Source organism: Leopardus geoffroyi, chromosome B1 (genome assembly GCF_018350155.1).
Source record: "Leopardus geoffroyi isolate Oge1 chromosome B1, O.geoffroyi_Oge1_pat1.0, whole genome shotgun sequence".
NCBI lineage: Eukaryota > Metazoa > Chordata > Mammalia > Carnivora > Felidae > Leopardus > Leopardus geoffroyi.
The window spans coordinates 25,435,166-25,456,231 of record NC_059327.1 but is presented as its reverse complement, the minus strand read 5'-3'; the positions used below and the strand labels follow the sequence as shown (position 1 = coordinate 25,456,231).

The 21,066-nt window shown below is 37.2% G+C and overlaps 1 protein-coding gene across 1 annotated transcript in view; it reads right to left on the bottom strand.

The window, feature by feature from the left end:
- The window catches only part of LONRF1 (LON peptidase N-terminal domain and ring finger 1), a 38,036-nt gene that overhangs the window by 4,139 nt on the left and 12,831 nt on the right, over positions 1-21,066 (bottom strand). Inside the window, exons 4-10 of the mRNA XM_045455536.1 lie at positions 10,858-11,007; positions 10,123-10,363; positions 9,930-10,026; positions 7,899-8,013; positions 4,851-4,972; positions 2,488-2,646; positions 2,215-2,377 (exon numbers count right to left, since the gene is read on the bottom strand). Coding sequence (XP_045311492.1) covers positions 2,215-2,377; positions 2,488-2,646; positions 4,851-4,972; positions 7,899-8,013; positions 9,930-10,026; positions 10,123-10,363; positions 10,858-11,007 — 1,047 coding nt within the window. The remainder of the gene's footprint in view (positions 1-2,214; positions 2,378-2,487; positions 2,647-4,850; positions 4,973-7,898; positions 8,014-9,929; positions 10,027-10,122; positions 10,364-10,857; positions 11,008-21,066) is intronic.

Here is a 21,066-nt window from a genome sequence, read left to right as displayed (position 1 = left end):
ATATCGTCACTACAATAAGAGGGAAGATTGGGAGAGGTTTCAGGCAGAGAGAACATGGCAGAAAGCAGGTAACAGGAAGGACAATAAGCATAAGTACACCTTTTAGCAGGGAACTGAGTCAAAACACAACAAGAATCTTAGCATAGAAAACCAGTATATCAAAAGACAAGAGAAGAAATTATGCAAGGAGGAAGTTCTATAAAGGCAAGGCTGTGGCTACCTCCATCATTCCTCCTTGCACCCTTCAGATCACCAAACTCCAAACATAGAATTAAATGCATCAGCTTTGCAGCCTCAGATCCAGAAGAAGTAGTCTCACAGGACACAGGAGATGAAATAGAGCATTAACTCCTCCATCTTCTATTGATTTCTGTAGCACGCTCTTCTAGCCCACTCGCTATGTGCCGGGGAGGCTCTAGTTCACATACATTAACTCATCTGAACAAATACCAGGCCTGACTCAGCCTTTCATACTTCAAGAATGACTCACTATAAAAGGGACTCTGAACACATACTTTTTATTTCTGAAAGATGTGAAATGAAAAAACTAAAAAGCACCTGCCTTTTGTACAATACTGTGAATGTACTTAATACCACTGAGCTATGTATTTAGCTATGATTAAACTGGTAAATTGGGTTAATGAAAAGGTAGAGGAGCCAGTTGAAGACTTCTGCTCTTGCAATGACTATACAAGATTCTAACACACGTTGGTCTTGACATGAGCTGGAAATAAACTTGTGACTTGTTAAAACTATTAAAGAAAACCTCTATGTTGCACCCTTACAGAATTCAAGGAAACAAACCATGGGCTGTAGAAAACAAGGAATGACACAAATGACAAGTGTCTGACGTGGAAAAAGGAGCTGGCTAAAAAGCAGGCAGAACTTGAAGGGAAAAAAAGACTGCTCATAAAGAAAATTTGAGAAGCTTTTCCAGAAGGAAGGGACAAGAAATCATTACAAAGATGAGACATTAAGATGAGGAAAAATTATTAGACATTCCTAAGACTGCAAAGACAGCAAACAGTTTCTAAACACCAAACTCATAATGCTTTCAAGATGCTATTCTATTGTCCTATATTTCTATCTAGGCATATGGTTGGCCATATACTCAAGGGATTGTGTCATCAAATCCAAATGTGAAGATGTAAACTTACAAAGAATATTGCCTTTAGCAAATGATTCCATTAACTATCAATCAGCTCAAAATTTCAACTTCCACAATACTTTTGGCCTACTGCACAAAAAAGTCTCCCCATAGCAGCTTAATCATAAGACAGGACAGGAAATATCAGCCCAATCAAGTTGATCAGAGAGGCAATATGGCATAATGATGAAGCACAGCACTTGGGGCCAGAGAGCTAGCTTTAAATCATTTCTATGACTCTACCTAGAGGATCTAAGGCATATTTATTACCACTTTTGGATCTGACTTTCCTCATCTAAGGATCTCAGAGTTCTGAAAATTCAAAGAGCTAATGTTTGTAATGCCAGTGTTCAATAAACGATTAAAATGAAGGGCCCAAATCAATGAACAGGGAGAGCATATGATCAATGGTTTTATAATGCCCTTCCAAAAGAAACTGCCTTTCATCTGATACTCATAGCATCACAAATCATTTTTTTGGTACCTAAACTAACTGCAGATGGTGAATTACTGGAATCATCAAAAGGCCCACATTAACCCTTTGCAAGAAGGTTATCACAATAACGCACTCCAGGAAAGATCTCACCAGTGAGGCTAGTGACAGTACTTTCTCTGTGATGCCCTAGAGTTTGAACACCTCTCCTCTCACTGTGTCCATGTTGTCATTAAGGCTATGTCAGATACATACAGAACGGTTTTTAAAGGCTTTCATGTGTTTGCCTACTAATGGATTCGATTAAAAAGGGCAGGGATTAGCAGCTTTCATAACCTAGATGGGTTCTAAGTTCAATCCATCGCTGGTGTTAAGTGCCCACCATGCCCACGTACACTCTAGGCACCACGTTGGTTGGGGAGCCTGCAGAAATGAAGAGGATCTGTGCTCTGGACTCTTCCAAGTTGACACACCGTGAGTAAGAGCAAGATAAGCAAAAGCTAACTGGGAGCTAACTTGTGTAAGTATCGACCAGAGTCTCTGGGACAAAGAACTGTTGTATGCGCCTAGACTATCAGCCTGTGCGATGCCAAGGACAGAGTATCCCGAGGTGTGCTCAAGAAGCATTTAATACCTTAACATCTTCCAGATATTCAATGTCTGCAGTGCAATATCCATCTTTCATTCCTCTCTTTAAGACCCTAAACCGCTTTCCTCCAACTGTGTCAACCACAGACCTCCCGTCAGGTAAGAAATGTACATTCCGAATTTGTAGCATGCACCCATAATCTGCAAAACTAAAAGAAAACTTCTGATTAATATCAAAGTTCAAGTAACAAGCATGCAAATTCTCAATATTCAAAGCAAGTTCCAATGTAAACAAAAATGTTTCTGTACAAAAACATACCTATTCTGGGTATCACTAACACACATCCCAAACTGTTTAGTTCCAGTTTGTATACTTCTTCGAATCATCAGTCTGTATCTTGGCTCAAATACATGAAGAGGGCAAGGCACAGTAGGGTAGGCCATAGTGCAAACAAATATTGGAACATTCTTGGTCAAGCTGAAGAGGAAAAAAGTCTCATTATCATCCATCAGAACGTACCACAAAAATGACTGAAGCTTGCAACACTCATCAGCATCTATTTAGAAAACTAAATCTGAATTTAAGATACCAGGTTGTCATACAGAGCTAAGTATCTTTATGAATCAGGAGTACAGGTAGTATTAATACAAACTTTTGTTTGTATTTTGTATTAATCTGTTTAAAATATTTAGAACAGTTAGTCTTTTATCCATCAAATACTCTTCCTTATAGATAATAAGAAAAAAATGGGCTCCCACAGTCCACAAAAGGCAAATCATTAAAATTCCTAGTGCATTAAAATATTTTCAAATTCACGATCAAAAACATAACTCAGTAACATTTTTTCTAGGTAATTAAAATTATAGAATATTTTTCACTGGCAGATTGGCAGGAAAGAAGGACAACAGTACCGCCCAGTTCTGGCACGGGCATGGGAAAAACTGGCAGGGCTGAGGGCAGTTTCAAACAGTACAACCAAACTGAAGAAGAATCTGGCCGACACTTTAAAAAGTTCATATCCTTTCAACTCCTAGAAAAACTTGTACAAGTACTTGAAAGGAAAGCTCACTGTAACATTGTGTACAGTAACCAAAACTTAGAAGAGGGGACTAGTAAAATAAACTGACATAACCATAAAATGAAGATATACGTATGTGTGTGTGTGCACATACACACGTTGACTTGGAAAAAAAGATCCCACTTTGGTTGAAAATGTATTTACACATCTTAAAATCTGGAAGGATACATGCCGAAATGCCAACGGTGATTCCTTTTGGGTTATAGATGACCTTTGCCACCCCTGCTTATTTACAGGATCTTCTAGCTTTTCTTCAAAATGACATAATTATGTGAAAGTAATACAAGTATTAGCTCCTCTTTTAAAAATGTGTAATCTACCATGACTAAGCATTCCATTTGGTCTTTTTCAGTTCTTCTGCTGACAAATACTAATCAGCAAAACTCTGAAGTACCAGGGGATGAGTACTTAAGATGAGCACCCCATAAAACAGCCCTGGTAGTAAGTAACAAAGACTCCCTCAAGCTTCTCTGCATCACACTGAGCCCCCCTCATGTGATGACTTCATCTCTCATTTGCCGATTCCACTCGTCTGCCAGGAGTCTGGTTGCAGTCACTACACTTAAGATTTCAAAAGCATATCTGCGGCTTTCCTGTAACCAGCTTTTGGCAGTGTTGATCAAGAAAGTTCATAATCCTCATATCAATCAAAATCACAATGAAATATCAGTATCATGGAAGACGAATCAGTACCAACTTAGAAGAATGGACACCGTTCTTCTATCAAAGGGCACTGGCCCAGTGAAGACATTTGGTGGACACATACTAAGTTTGCAAGCACAATTTTTTCTTAGAAAGTAAGAAAAAAATAACTTTTTGTTTCCATTATTTTCCAAAATCTATTACATAAACATGGCATGTAAAATGTGCAGTTCTGTCTCTTTGGTGTGTCCAGTGAAAGAGAAAGAGAAAGTTAAGAAATTACGCAGGAAAGAAATTTAAAGAGACTCCTGTGACTCGAGCAAGAGGGAAAGACAGGAAGGGAAAAGAACGTCAGAAAAGGACAAGGAAGAAAGAATACAGAGCACCAAAACCAGGTCCAACCTACCCAGCCCCAACTAGCCAGTGCGTGCTGGCTCTCAGTAGTGGTCTGTACCACTCTATCCCTAAATTACCTCCGACACTAAATCTGCTACCGGTAATCTTGACTAATTGAGACTTTGGCCCCTAAGCCACTCCTACCAATTTCAGCCTCAAGGTCCCACCCACTTCCCGACCTCTCATTGGCTAAAGCAGCTGCCAGTCCAGGCCGTTTACGCTCCACCTTCCTGCTAACCCTGCCTGGTACCTGAGGGTTCAGTTCCCAACTCCACTGCCTGAGGTCCCATAGGAAATTCCTCCTCCACCGAAACTGCCACTGCGGTGCAAAGGGCTTGAGTCAACAACCCCCAGTGGAACATCTGGAAGTTACCAAATGAACTTTTAAAAACTTCTGTCTGTCGAGGAGAGGGGAACCTGACCCGTGTTTGTTGAAAATAGCCTGGGGCTACACTAGGTTGAACTCGAGACAGGATCCAGCTGGCTGCGAGAAGGTCTCTCCTTACTGTGTTAAAGGGTGGTGGCTCGGGGCTTGATCACATTAGCTTTATGAGAAGAAACTTACTGTGACAGCTCAGCAGTTTCTTCATCATATATTTGTTTTCTCTCAGACAGCTCATCAGGCAGATACTTCACTATCAATTCTTCCAACAGCTGTGTCACACAGTACCTCCTATCTGCTAGATACTAAAAGACAGTGTTATTTCACACTCCAGTACTTTTCCTACAGCAGAAAACAGGCAAAACAGTTCATAGTAAAGCCTTTATTACATATTTATACAGTCGATTCTGAATTAATTTGTGAGGAAGAACGTGACAAGTGATGATGCCACACAGGTCAATCTGCGCAGGCTTTGCCCCAAAGCACTGAAGACACGTGGCTGCGGTGGAGACTACCACCGTCCAGAAGACCCTTGTCGTGCTACGACCTCAAATCCTTTCTGGGCAGCAGGAGGCCCTGCCCTCTCCCACACCAAAGGCCAATTTCTATCTGACAGCTCGTGGGTACTTCAGACTAGCATTTTAACTGAGAACCAAAAAAATAAGCTAAGAAATAAAGAAAATAATACACTTGCCTTATTTAGGAAAAGTGAAACTATTCTTTTTGTCCCAGTTTTGGTGGCTGAGTCTCCAGATCATTTTTCTTGACGATTTTCCTTCCCATGTCACCCACTGTCACTCAGACCCTTATCAAGAGGTTGCTTTTCCTACACAATCCACCCCCCAACTCTATATAAAATGGTACACTTGTACCACTCCCTTAACACTCCGGAAAACCGCCACTCGCATTTCCGCGTCATTATTCCAACTGCTAAAAGCCATCCCTCTCCTTCCAGCCTGTAAGCCTGCCTAGCCTGCAAGGTCTGGCTCCAACTTTACCTTTTTCGTGAAGTCTGCCTTAATTTTTCTGTCTCCCGAGAAGCCCAGTTTTACTGCCTTTATCCCATAAAAGGCAGTTACCACACACTGCACTGTATTCCATGGACAAAAAGACATGTTTCTGTAGGTAAGTTAAAAAACTGCATAAGGCTGGGACCAGGTCAGGACGTGGGTACAGAATTTTGGAACAATAACCCATCTAATAAAGTTAGGAACGACTCTTGGGAGACAATCAGAAGATAAAGAGAAGCCACATACTTTTAATCTGCAGTTGCAGCAAAAATAAGGGTTTGTCATTATCCAAGGAAGAATGGAGGAGGAGGAAGGGGGAGAGGTTGGGAATGGGTAACAGGAGTGGTTTTCAAACTTTAGCATGAAATCAGGCTTGTTGAAAAGCAGATGGCTGAGCCCCACCCCAGAGCTCGTGATGTCGTGGCTCTGAGGTGGGGTCTGAAAATTTGTAACAAGTTCTCAGGTAATACAGATGCTGCTCGTCAGGGGAACACATTTTGAAAACCAATGGGCTAAATAGTAGATATAATACTCGTGTATTAATTTGGGGGGAATAGGAATCTAAATTGTACAATATTTCTGGGGGATGTAGGTAACCCAGCATTTGATTTTAAGAGTCTTATAAATACATGGTTTTGGATCAGCCATTCACCTTCCAGAAATTTATCCTAAGGAAATAGTCAAGACGCAAATCATGGTATATAAAAAAAAGAAAACAACTTACATACCCAACAATAGGGAAATGTTAAATCAATGGATTATTCTGCTATAAAAAAATCTTAAATACATTCCGATGAAAGAAGAACAAAAGAAAATGACAAGAAAAGCATAAAATGATAGAGCGTATCAATTTGTTTTTTTAAATATATACTTAGATTTTACCTATTATACAGGATACCTTTGGGACACAGGATAAAGTTATTTTCAAACAGTATGCTGGCTGTATTTCTAAATAATGCTTGTTTTCCTTCAAACTCCAGACATTTCTTAAGGTGAAGTAGCTCTAAATTTAAAGCCACGTATCTAATTGTTAATTCGAAAAAAAAAAAAAACACAATATACTACAGAATATTTAAAAACTCTGGAAACACAGAAAAAAAACATGATTAGAGTACTTCACCTGAAAACATGAAGTATATAGGCGGAAATTAATAAACTTTTTAAGAACGAGTTTGTCTTACATTTTTGGACTCTGTGAAAATTCTATATAGGGTTTTATGTTTGACATATTGGCTTGTTATGTAAGACTCTTATCCATGTATTTAATACACATATGCTATTATAATATCTGTACAGAGTTGTTTTTTTCTGCATAGGAATTAACTATGTACGTTCAAATGCAAAATGGCTTATTTTTTATATATTTTTGGAAGACTTTTTAAGCAATGCTGTCACCCCCCCAGAGATAGGATCATTCTCGTGATCAATGCTACGGTCGTAATTGGGACCTAGAATTATAACACTGGGGCCTCACCTGATGGCTAAGGACACCCAAGCAGGATTGGGAAAATGCTGTCTTCCCATTGGTTACAAAAGAGATGTACCTGAGATCCAGCTATTTCCCTAACACAGGTTATGAACAGCATTGGTCACTGACTGTACAAGGGGTGTGGGAAGCTGTGCCTTCAGTAAGTACACCACTTTCTAGACCTGTGCTGCCCAAATGGTAGCCACCAGTCACGTGTCCACTTAAATGAAAATTTAAAATAGAGGTCTTCAGCCACACTAGCCACATTTCAAGTGCTCAATTGCCACATGGGACTACCATGTTGGACAGCATAGTTATGGAGAATTTCCATCAATGCAAAAAATTCTACTAGTTGTTCCATATGTGAAGGAGGCAGGACTAGGGCTGAATTCCAGGGTATTATTGAGGGTGGAAGGCAAGGCAGTTGGGTTTTCCCAATACTGTCTGTCATCATTAAAACTGAACCAAGTCTAGGCCAGGTACTTGACCATACCCCCCTTTGTTTAAAAAAAAAAAAAAAAAAAAATACATGGGGCTTGGCCTCCAGAATGGCCCTCCTTTCCCCTATGCTCTCCAAATTCACATTTCTCCAGCACTAGCATTTTGGGTAATGTAATGTTTTCCTTCTTGGTCAGTCAGCATATATAATGTAATTTATTCTGAACATGATAATCACTCTATTTCTATGGACTAAATACAAATCAGCATTGCCAAGCTTAAGATCAATAAACAGATAAATATACAAATGTTTACCTCTTTTAAGCTTTCTTTGCAGAGAGGACAATACGGTGTATGATCTAAACAGCGCTCAAGGCAATTCTTACAGAAGGAGTGTCCACAAGGGGTTGTGACTGGCTCAAAAAACAACCTGAAATCAACCAAAATACATGTTTTCACATTAAACTATCCATGGGAAAAAGTGAAGAAATAATGGAACCATAAGACTCATCTCTATTTGAGGAAGGAGGGTCTAGTGGGCAGGAGAGGAAGGAAGGGGCAGTGATACATACAATTATCCCCTCCTGAACCTTTTAAAAGTTCTCCATCAACAGGGGTACTACTCTGCCAAGGGGTGAAAGCTATACTGACCAATGGAACAGCCCACATAGGAGCTACTAAACATTTGAAATCTGGCTGGTCCAAACTGAGAAGTGCAATAAATGTAAAATGCACATAGTCTCTGAAACTTGGTGTGTAAAATAAACAATATGAAATATATAATTGTTAGTTGTTGACTAGATTATTTCTTAATAAGCCTCTAAAAGCCTTACTATATAAAATCCATGAAAAATAACCCAATAAACTTTACAGTTAATTCGTAAAGAAATATTAGGCTTAATACCAGTAAGTAATGAACAATATAGAAATACTAATTTTACTTACATGATAATTATTTCCTGAAACATGATACTTCGGAATTTCTTAGATAAAAAGGTACTTCAGAAATCATCTGGCCTAATGCCCTCACCTCACAGGTGGATGAAGCAGTCTAGGCTCAGAGATAAGGGACCTGCTCAGAACACAGCTCGTTCTTACCAGCCTGATGTGGCCAGCCACCAGGTCTCCGGGTCTCCGTGCACTGTTCCTCTGACTCCACCACAACTCAAGTAAATGGAACATGTCTTTCAAAACTATTAGTCTTCTAGAATTACAAGCATTCTACACAATGGAAATCTTTTTTCATTTATTTTTATTATTTTTTTAATTTGTTTTAAATTTACATCCAAATTGGTTAGCATCTAGTGCAGCAATGATTTCAGGAGTAGATTCCTTAGTGCCCCTTATCCATTTAGCCCATTCCCCCTCCCACAACCCCTTCAGTAACCCTCAGTTTGTTCTCCATATTTAGGAGTCTCTTCTGTTTTGTCCCCTTCCCTGTTTTTATATTCTTTTTGTTTCCCTTCCCTTATGTTCATCTCTTTGGTCTCTTAAAGTCCTCATGTGAGTGAAGTCAGATGATTTTTGTCTAATTTCACTCAGCATAATACCCTCCAGCTCCATCCAAGTAGTTGTAAATGGCAAGATTTCATTCTTTTTGATTGCCGAGTAATACTCCATTGTGTGTGTGTGTGTGTGTGTATATATATATATATATATATATACATACACATATATATATACACACACACACCACATCTTCTTTATCCATTCATCCATCGATGGACATTTGGGCTCTTTCCATACTTTGGCTATTGCTGATAGTGCTGCTATAAACATGGGGGTGCGTGTGTCCCTTTGAAACAGCACACCTGTATCCCCTGGATAAATGCCTAGTAGTGCAATTGCTGGGTGTTAGGGTGGTTCTATTTTTAGTTTTTTGAGGAACCTCCATACTGTTTTCCAGAGTGGCTGTGCCAGCTTGCATTTCCACACAACAGAAACCTTTATCCAACTTTACTTAAAAAGGACTTTATAGTTAAAACAAGACAGAATCATATATATACAACACGTTGTTAGACACATACATGGTTTTAGATTTGGGTAAAAATGCTAAGTTTCAATAATATGTATAACTTTTATAGTCCTTTACAATATGCAAGTCATTAGATTCTTACAACACCTGCAATATAGGCTATGGAAATACCCCACTTTGTAAGTAACGAAAATCCAAATAATGTTCAGAGATTACCTGCCCAAGTTGTGAAAGGTAAGCCGAGAACTAAAATTCATATCTTTTGATTTTTAGTCTAGTATTCTGTCACTTTAGAGTAGATTACCTTTAGGTACTCTGTATTTTATTTGGTAATATAAAATATGCATCTTTATAAAATTTTATACACTTACCTCATGCAGAGAGAACACTCAAAATCTGCAACATCTATTAATTCTTCTGGGATGTCACCGTAAGTTAATGAAAACGTACAGACTTCATTGCGAGTTTCTATTAAAACAAAGAGGGTTATCATCTTTAGGAAAAAGTTTAAAGACCATTCTAAATAAATAAATGTGTTCTAAATGAGTGTAGTGACATTTTTACCTCCTTGTTTTTTAAGCTTATTTCTTCCGTCTTCGTCTACAATCACATCCTGGTCTAAAAGAGACAACTTTCTTTTCAGCAGAGCACCTTTTTCTTGAACAGAGAGTAGAGGTTCCGAGGACACTCTTTTTAAACAGTCCTCTCTGGCAGGCATTTCTGTTGAATTTATAGCCTGTGCTGACCATGCACGGTTTAAGCTTCCTTTGATAAGCTCTGAAGTGACCTCTGGTATTTCTTCGTTCTACAAAAGTACAATAAACAAGGGTAACTGTATTGCGGCTCTCACCACGAACCAAACTGAAATGAAATTCCACTGTCTCAGAATGTTCTTTTTACCATTCATTTAAAAGCACCAACTTTTAATTCTAAAACCCTGATAAATAAATCATTTTACTAGTAATTATAATATAGCCTTAGACATCAAGCTGACATGTTATAATGAGGTCGATGCAGTTATGCTAATATAGTTGTTACAACCCTGAAGAAACTAAAATAAATACCATGTTCTACATTTCCCATGAGACTAAAGTTTTCTGATATTCAGGTGACCTAAACTTGTGATTAATGAACACATATTTTACATAAAAGTTTAGTGTAAAATAAAAGGCACAGGCAAAAAAATCTAATTCAGACCATGCTTAATTGATTCTATTTCTTGAAACCCAGAAAGTGAAAATCTTAACCTGTAAAAAAACAGATGCACTCAACCCATGAAAATCTTTTCTCACCCCTTACCTGCTCTGGGCTAAGCTCTGTGGCAGAGTGAGACTCTTCCATTACTACAGGAAAACCAAAAGGTTTGTTTTTAATACATGGCAATGAACTCCAGGAAGAGTCCTTCAGGCCTTCTTTTAAGTTTTCAGGTGACAATAAATCACATAAAATCTGTAAGAGAAATGTAAAGGTAATGGAAAATGTATGATTAGGGATAATTTAATATAAAGCTATCTAAGAAATTTTAGAAAATTCACAGCAGACATTGTTTTTAATGAGCAGAGGAGGAAGAGATTAAGCAATAAACAGAAATGCCAAACCATTCAAAAGTCTTGTAAAACCACGGTGTGCCTGAATGGGGTCAGATCACGTCAAAGAAATAATTCAAAAGAAAAGCATTGGAGTGGCTAGACTACTAGCCTAGAAGTTACCCAATATTAAAACTGACTTTTTAATGGAGGATTATAAAGAGATTTTTGAATGAGAGAGAGAGAGAAGGACTATGGGAAGGGCAGACAGAGGGAGAGAGAGAATCCCAAGCAGCCTCCGCGCTGTCAGAACAGAGCCCAGCACAAGCTTGAACTCATGAACCATAAGATCGTGACCTGAGCTGAAACCAAGAGTCAGACACTTAACCGACTGAGCCACCCAGGTGCCCTGTAAAAAGAAGAGATCTCAAGAGAAGTAGAAAATATTTACCTCTCAACATTAGTGAGTCCCAGCCTATCAAGTTCACAGTTCACCCCAAAGTATACTTTAAGACTGGACTTAGAGTGTTTAAGTGAATTAAAGAACTTGTAATTCTAATTACAAAACTCTTAAAATTCCACTTATTTACCCTGAATTTAGCTTCTCACTGAGTAACCTACACAGGTAGCCACCATTGCCCAGCTCTCTCGGTTGGGAGCACCATATGGCAGCTGTCCCTTAACAGCTGTGAGTTAACCTGGGAGGCAGCTGTCCCATCAGAATTTCTGGGTGCTTCTATCAGGAATACATCTTAAACAAAACCATGGTAGGTTAAGCGAGGGAAGAACCTGGCTAGAAGGAAATGAGTAGGACCCAAATGATTGTTATTGTCGAATAAACTATATTAAATGAACAGCAGAGCATTTCTTAAAGTCTAAAGGTGGATGTTTAGTTTTTCAGTTGCATTACCTCTCAAACTCACAAAAATCAGATTACTCCTGAATCACTGCTATAAGGTAAATAAATAGGAGATATGTTCAATGTACATAAAAGTGCTTATCTGGTAGGAGCTCAAGCAATATCCCCTTTAATGAACAAACAATATTCCCTTTAAAATTTGTATGTTTTTACTTTTCTCCTGGCTTAAAAAAATGCATTAAACACTCAACTACTCTAGAACCCAGCAACTCCACTAAGTATTTACCAAAGAGATATAAAAACTTATGTTCACAAAACGACTTGTTCAAGAATGTTAATTCATAGCAGCAGCTGGTAACAATCCAAATGAAAATCACTATTAACTGTGAATACCACAAATTGTGGTATGTTCCTACGATGGAATACTTAGTGAACAAGGAAAAATTGATGGATAGATCCCAAAACTATGATGTTCTGCAAAAAAAAGCCAGCCACAAAAGAGCACACACTGTGTGGTTTCACTCATACGAAGTTCTAAAATAGGCAAAACTACTCTGTGGTAATAAAGATCTAAACAGTAGTTGTCTCTGGGAGCAGGGATAGAGGCGATTTGCTGAAAAGGGAATGACTGGACTTTCTAGCATGGTGACAATAGTCTATATCGTGCTGTTACATGGATGTTTAATTTCTCAAAACTCACCAGACTGTAAAATCCATGCAGTTTATTATATGTAAATCACACCACAATTTACAAAAAGCGTACTGGGAGAAAACCAAATATTTCAAAGTATCACTTGTTTTGCATTTACCTGACCTTATTAAACAACAAACAAATGTTTACAGAAATATAAGGATATCTAGTAGCATAGAAAATGCAAAATTATAAGCCCTTAAAAAGGTCTGCAGTGTCCCCAGGGAGATACCACTAACAAATATAAAACAGTTGGAAAACACATGAGAGTAAACGATTTTTTGTTAAATCGATGGGCTGGAAGGTATATGCAAGCAAGCCTCAGAGAAGATACGCAGAGGTTAGCTTTATGTATGAGGCATCCGGGACCTGAGAAAATTTTCAAAATTCTCATACTTCAAAGTGCACAAGAATTTTCCTAGGTGTTTGTAAAACTATGCCTGAATTCCAGAGATTCTAATTCCAAAGGTCTGTGGTGAAGTCCAGGAATCTTTATACTTACCATGCCCCTAAGGTGATTCTAAATAAAGCCACAATGTAAAAAACACTACAGAGGTGATAAATAACACGGCATGTTTTAAAGATATTGAGGAGAACATTGTGATTGGGCACTGCAATTGTATCAGGGTAGATTTTCCAAAAACACTTTTCAAAGACTCTAGTCTTTCCAGATACTCTAAATAAGTTTGACAAAAGTTGAATGCTACTGTCATGTTAGTACAGCAAAAACTGAGAATTTCTGAACAAACCTGTTTAACCTGGTTTAACCCAATGTTTCCCAAAGTCATTTAATCAGAGAACCTCCTCCCTTTTTTCTTAACACCAACTAACACACCACAAAACAAACTCTGGAAAGTGATAGATGGATTACTGAAAAAATTAAGGAAGAACGAACCGGGGCAATACTATGGGCAACCATGGAAAATAAGCAAAACTTGGACTGGAAATTAAACGAAAAAAGCAAGTCAACAAAAATTCCTGAATAGGAGTCCCAAAGTGAGAAAAGAAAGAGTAGGAAAACTTATTTGAAGAAGTAGTGGCTGAAAACTTCTCTAACCTGGGGAAGAAAACAGAATTTCCAGATTCAGGAAGCACAGAGTTGCAAATCAGATGAACCTAAAGAGATCCAAACCAAGACACATTATAGCTCAAACGGGACAGTTTAAAGAGAGAATCCTAAGAGCAGCAAAAGAAAAAACTTATTACACAAAAGGGAAACCCCATATGGCCATTAGCAGATTTATTACCAGAACCTTTGCAGGCCAGAAGGAAAATGGCATGACATATTCAAAATGCTGAAGCTGAAAGGAAAAACCGTCCACCAAGAGTTTTCTACCCAGAAAGATTATCATTCAGAATTAGAAAAAAAAAAAAAAAGATTAAGAGTGTTCCAGGCAAGCAAAAGCTAATGGAATTCATCACCACTAAACTGGCCCTACAAGACATGTTAAAGGGACTTCTCTAAACTGAAAAGAAGTGGCACTAATATTAACAAGAAAACATATCAAAGGAAAAATCTCAGGGGGAAACATAAATATACAGTAAAGGTGAGTAGAGCAACCACTTATAAATAAAGCAAATATGAAGGTTAAAATACAGAAATAGTAAAATTAACTGAAATTACAATAATTGGTTAAGAGATGTCTAAAATAAAGAGATGTATAAGGTGACATCAAAAATATAAAAGGTGAAGGGGGAGAAAAATGTAGTTTTGGAATGTGTTCAAACTTAAGTTGCCATCAACGCAAAACAGACCTTTACAAAGTAAGTTATATGTGAGCCTTACAGTGACCACACAAAAACTGACAGTAAATATGTAAAAGAAGATGAGAAAAGAATCGAAGCATAACACTAAAGGAAACCATCAAACTACAAGGAGAGAAAAAGGAGAAGAGAGAGGAATGATGAAAACAGGCAAACAGTAATTAACAAAATGGCAACAGGCACATAACTATCAATATTTAAGTGAAAACAGACTATACTTTCGAATCTGAAGACAAAGGGTGGCTAAAAAGATAAAAAACCAAGATCCATCTACATGCTGCCTACGAGACACTTACTTCAGGATACACACATTGTGAAAGTGAAAGGATAGACGTTCCAAGCAAATGGAAATGAAAAGTTACACGCTGTACTCATAGCAGACAAGAGACTTTAAAACGAAGACTTTAAAAGAAGGGCAGCACATAATAATAAACAAGATGCAACAAGGAAACAACATTTATAAGCATATGTACATGCAACACAGGAGTACCAAAATATGCAGCAAATAAAATGAACCTAAAGGGAGAAACTGACAGCAATAATAATGAGGGACTTTAACACCCCATTTACACCAATGGATAGATCATCCTGATAGAAAACTAATAAGGAACAATTGGTCTCAAATGACACATTAGACCAGATGGACTTAACAGGTATATACAGAACGTTGCATCCCAAAGCAGCAGAATACACATTCTTCTCAAGAGCACATGAAACATTCTGCAGAACAGATCATGTTGAAACAAGTCTCAAATTCAAGAATACTGAAATCCTATCAAGCATCTTCTAGAACCACAATGGTATTACACTAGCCATTACAAGGGGGAAATAAAACTGAATAAAAACAACCCAAAATGTGGAGATTAAACATCATGCTACTAAACAACAAATTACTCATCAAAGAAATCAAATAAAAAAAAACAGCTAGTGGGGCGCCTGGGTGGCGCAGTCGGTTGGGCGTCCGACTTCAGCCAGGTCACGATCTCGCGGTCCGTGAGTTCGAGCCCCGCGTCAGGCTCTGGGCTGATGGCTCAGAGCCTGGAGCCTGTTTCCGATTCTGTGTCTCCCTCTCCCTCTGCCCCTCCCCCGTTCATGCCTTGTCTCTCTCTGTCCCAAAAATAAATAAACGTTGAAAAAAAAAAAAAAAAACAGCTAGAGACAAATGAAAATAGAAATACAACGTACTGAAATCTTTAGGATGCAGGAAAAGATGTTCTAAGAAGTATACCTCAAGAAACAAGAAAAATCTCAAATAAACAATCTAATTTTATATCTAAAGAAGCTAAAGAGGAACAAAGCCCAAAGTCATAGAAGAAAGGAAATAATAAAGATCATAGCAGAAATAAATGAAATAGAGACAAAAGAGGGAAGGTCAAAAAATTAAGAGCTGCATCTTTGAACAAATAAATAAGATGGACAAACGTTTAGCTAGATTAACCAAAAAAAAAAAAAAAAAAAAAAAGAGAGAGAGGGCTCTTGACTTAGAAAGAAATAGAAAATTTGGACAGCCCAATTCCTGGCAATGAAATTAAATCAGTAGGAGCGCCTGGGGGGCTCAGTTAGTTAAGTGTCCAACTCCTGATTTTGGTTCAGGTCATGATCTCATGGTTCCTGAGTTAGAGCCCCACATCTATCAGTGCAGAGCCTGCTTGGAATTCTCTCTCCCTCTCTCTCTGCCTCTCCCCTACTTGTGCACGTTCTCTGAAAATAAATAAACTTTTAAAAATAAATAAAACATTGTATAAGGTTGTTAAAAAAATTGAATTAGTAAACAAAAACGTCCCAACAAACAAAAGTCCAGGAGCAGATGGCTACATAGAGGAATTCTAACCAAATATTTAAATAAGAGTTAACGTCTATTCTCAAACTATTCCAAAAAATCAAAAGGAAGGAAGGATTCCAAATTCATTCTATGAGGCCAACATTACTCTGATACCAAAACCAGATGAAGACAATACAAAAAAACTATAGGCAAATATCTCTGATGAATACAGATGCACAAATCCTCAATAAAATATTAGCAAACAGAATCCAATAGCACATTAAAAAAAATCATTCATCACAATCATGTGGGATTTATTCCTGGGATACAGGGTGGTTCAATATTCACAAATCAATCAACGTGATACATCACATCAATAAGAGAAAGGATAAAAGCCGCAGAACCATTTCAATAGAGGCAGTAAAAACAATTGACAATTCATGATGAAAACCCTCAAAAAAGTAGGTTTAGAGGAAATATACTTCAACATAATAAAGACCATATATGAAACCAGAGCTAACAACATACTCAGTAATGAAAAATTGAGAGCTTTTCCCCTAAGGTCAGAGGATAGGCAAGGATATCCACTCTCAACACTTTTGACATAGTATTGGAATTCCTAGCCACGTAACCGACAAGAAAAAGGAATAACAAGTATCCAAATTGGTAAGGAAGAAGTAAAACTTTCACTATTTGCAGATGACATGATACTCTATATAGAAAACCCTAAAGACTCCACCAAAAAACTACTAGAACAGACAAATGAATTCAGTAGAGTCACAGGATACAAAATCAATGTGCAGAAATCTGTTGCACTTCTATATACTAATAAGCAGCAGAAAGAAATCAGGAAAACAATCCCACTTACAAATAAATTATTTATTGATAATTGATAATCTTATTAAAATAATAAGATACCAGGAATAAACCTAACCAAAGAGGTGAAAGACCTGTACTCTATAAACTATAAAACATGGAGGAAAGAAACTGAAGACAACACAAATGGAAAGACATTCCATGCTCATAGGCTGACGAACAAGTATTATTAAAATGTCTATACTACTCAAAGCAATCTACAGATTTAATACAATCCTTATCAAAATACCAACAGCTATTTTCACAGAACTGGGACAAACAATTCAAAAATTTGTAAGCAACCACAAAAGACCTCGAACAGCCAAAGCAATTTTGAAAAAGAAAAGCAAGGGGCGCCTGGGTGGCGCAGTCGGTTAAGCGTCCGACTTCAGCCAGGTCACGATCTCGCGGTCCGTGAGTTCGAGCCCCGCGTCAGGCTCTGGGCTGATGGCTCAGAGCCTGGAGCCTGTTTCCGATTCTGTGTCTCCCTCTCTCTCTGCCCCTCCCCTGTTCATGCTCTGTCTCTCTCTGTCCCAAAAATAAATAAACGTTGAAAAAAAAAATTAAAAAAAAAAAAAAAAAAAGAAAAAGAAAAGCAAGCTAGAGGAATCACAATTCCAGACTTCAAGATCTATTACAAAGCTGTAGTAATCAAAGCAGTATGGTACTGGCACAAAAACAGACAACAGACTAATGGAGCACAATAGAATACTCAAAAATAAATACATGATTACTTGGTCAATTAATCTTCGACAAAGCAGGAAAGAATATCCAGTTGGAAAAAAGACAGTCTCTTCAACAAATGGTGTTGGGAAAACTGGACCACTTTCTTACACCATACACAAAAATAAATTCCAAATGGATTCAAGACCTAAATGTGAGACCTGAAGCCATAAAAATCCTAGAAGACAGCACAGGCAATAACATCTCTGACACTGGTCATAGCAACATTTTTCTAGATATGTCTCCTGAGGTAAGGGAAACACAAGCAAAAATAAACTATTGAGACTACATCTAAATAAGTAGCTTCTGCACAGCGAAGGAAGCCATCAACAAAACAAAAAGACAACCTCCTGAATGAGAGAAGCTATTTGCAAATAACATATCCAATAAGGAGTTAATATCCAAAACATATAATTTCTACAGTTCACCACCCCCTAAAATGTAATCCAATTAAAAATGAGCAAGTACATGAATAGACATTTTTCCAAAGAAGACATAAACCTGGCCAACAGATACATGAAAAGATGCTCAACATCACTAATCATCAGGGAAATGAAAATCAAAACCATAATCAGATATTGCCTCACACCTGTCAAATGGCTAAATAAAAAACACAAGAAATAACAGGTGTTGGCAAGGATGTGGAGAAAAAAAGAACCCTTAGGCATTGTTGGTAGGAATACAAGCCGGTGCAACTACTGTGAAAACTGTGTAGGTCACTCAAAAAATTAAAATAGAAATACCATATGATCTAGTAATTCCACTACTGGTTATTTACCCAAAATGAAAACAGTAATTTGAAAAGACAGATGCACCCCTATGTTTACTGCAGTATTCGTAATAGGCAAGCTATGGAAACAACAGATGAGTGGATAAAGATGTGTGTATACGCACACATATATAATGGAATATCACTTGGCCATAAAAAAGAATGATATCGTGCCATTTGTAACAACATGGATCTACAAGTTATAATGCTAAGGAAAATAAATCAGTCACAGAAAGACAAATACCATACGATTTCACTCATACGTGGAATTTAAGAAACAAAACAAATGAACAAAGAAAAACAGAAACAAAACACAGATTCTTAAATATAGAGAACTGGTGATTGCCAGAGGGGAGGTTGGTGGGGTGGAGGTGAAACAGATAAAGGGGTTAAGAATACATTATCATGATGAGCTCTAAATAATGTATAGAATTGTTAAATCACTATAGTGTACACATGAAACTAATATAACTGTATGTCAATTTTACTAGAATAAAAAATAGTAAAAAAAAAAAAAAATCTGTCAAATCCAAAAAAAGAGGGCTCAGAGAAACAAAATGAGAAATGAGACGTTACAAATGACACACCAAATTATAAGACACTACTACAAACAATTATATGCCAACAAATTGGACAACCTAGAAGAAATGAATAACTTTGTAGACATATACATTCCTCCAAGACTGAGTCATGAAGAAACAGAAAATCTGAATAGATCAATCACTAGTAAGAAGATTGAATCAGTAATCAGAACCTCCCAACAAACAAAAGTCTAGGACCAGATGGCTTACTGGTGAATTCTACCAAACATTTAAAGAAGATTTAATACTTATCCTTCTCAACTCTTCCAAAAACTTGAAGAAGGAACACTTCCAAAATAATTTTATGATGCCACCAAGCTGACAAGAACACCACAGAAAAAGAAAATTACAGGCCATTATCAGTGATTAAAATTAATGAAAAAATCCTCAACAAAATATTATTTAACTGAATTCAACAATACAGTAAAAGGTTCATGCATGATGATCAAATGGGATTTATTCCAGGGATGCAGGGATGATTAAACAACCAATCAATCCAATCAACATGATACACCACATTAACAAAACAGGATAAAAATCATATGATAATCTCATTAGATATGGGTTTGACAAAAGTCAACATCCATGTATGACAAAAACTGTTAAAGTAGATACGGAGGGAATGCACTTAAACATAAAGAGGCCACATATGACAGACCTGTAGCTAGCATCATACTCAGTGGCAAAAACCTGAGAGCATTTCCTCTATGATCAGGAATAAGATAAGGATGCCCATTCTCACCACTTTACTGATCATAGTACTGGAAATCCTAGTCACAGCTATTAGGCAAGAAAAAGAAACAAAAGGCATCGAAATTGGAAAGAAAGAAATAAAATGTCACTATTTGTAGATGACGTGGTACTACATACAAAAAACTAAAGATTCCACAAAAGACCTGTTAGAACTAATAAAAGAATTCAGTAACTTAGCAAGATACAAAACCAACATACAGAAATTTGTGGCATTTCTATAAATTAATTAGGATTTATCAGAAAGAGAAAATAAGAAAATAATCCAATTTACAATTGCATCAAAAATAAAATATTGGGGAATAAATTTAACCAAGGAGGTGAAAGATCTATACACTCTAAGACCCTGATAAAAGAAACAAATAAATGGGAAGATATACCATGATCATGGATTGGAAGAATAATATTATTAAAATATCCATACTCCCCAAAGCAATCTACAGATTCAATGTAATCCCTATCAAAATCCCAATGGTATTTTTCCATCCAATTAGACCAAGTAATCCTAAAATTGTAGAAAACCACAAAAGATCCCAAATAGCCAAAGCAATCTTAAGAAAGGAGAAAAATGCTGGAGCATGCTCCCTGATTTCAAACTATAGGACAAAACTACAGTAATCAAAACAGTACAATGGCGGCATAAAAACGGACACACACACACTGATGGACCAGAAATGAATCAAACCCATACATATACGGACAATTAATTTACAACAAAGGAGCCAAGAACATGCAATGGAGAATGAATGAGTCTCTTTAATAAATGGTGCTGGGAAAGCTGGATAGACACAGGCAAAAGAATGAAACTAGACCAGTATCTTTCACCATACATAGAAATTAACTCAAAATGGATTAAAAATGTGAATTTAAGACCTGAAATCACAAATTCCTAAGAGAAAACATAGATGGTTAACTCCTCAACACAGGTTTTAGCAGTATTTTTGTGGATCTGACTCCAAAAGCAAGAAAAAGAGCAATAATAAACAAATGGGATTGCATCAAACTAAAGAGCTTCTGCACAGTATAAGGAATCATCAAAACAAAAAGGCAACCTACCGAATGGGAGATTTTTGCAAATCATGTATCTGACAAGGGATTAATATCCAAGATATATAAAGAACTCCTACAACTCAGCAACAAAAAAACCTAATTAGAAAATGGGCAGAGGATCTGAATAGACATTTTTCCAAAGACATACAGATGGCCAACAGGAACATAAAAAGGTGCT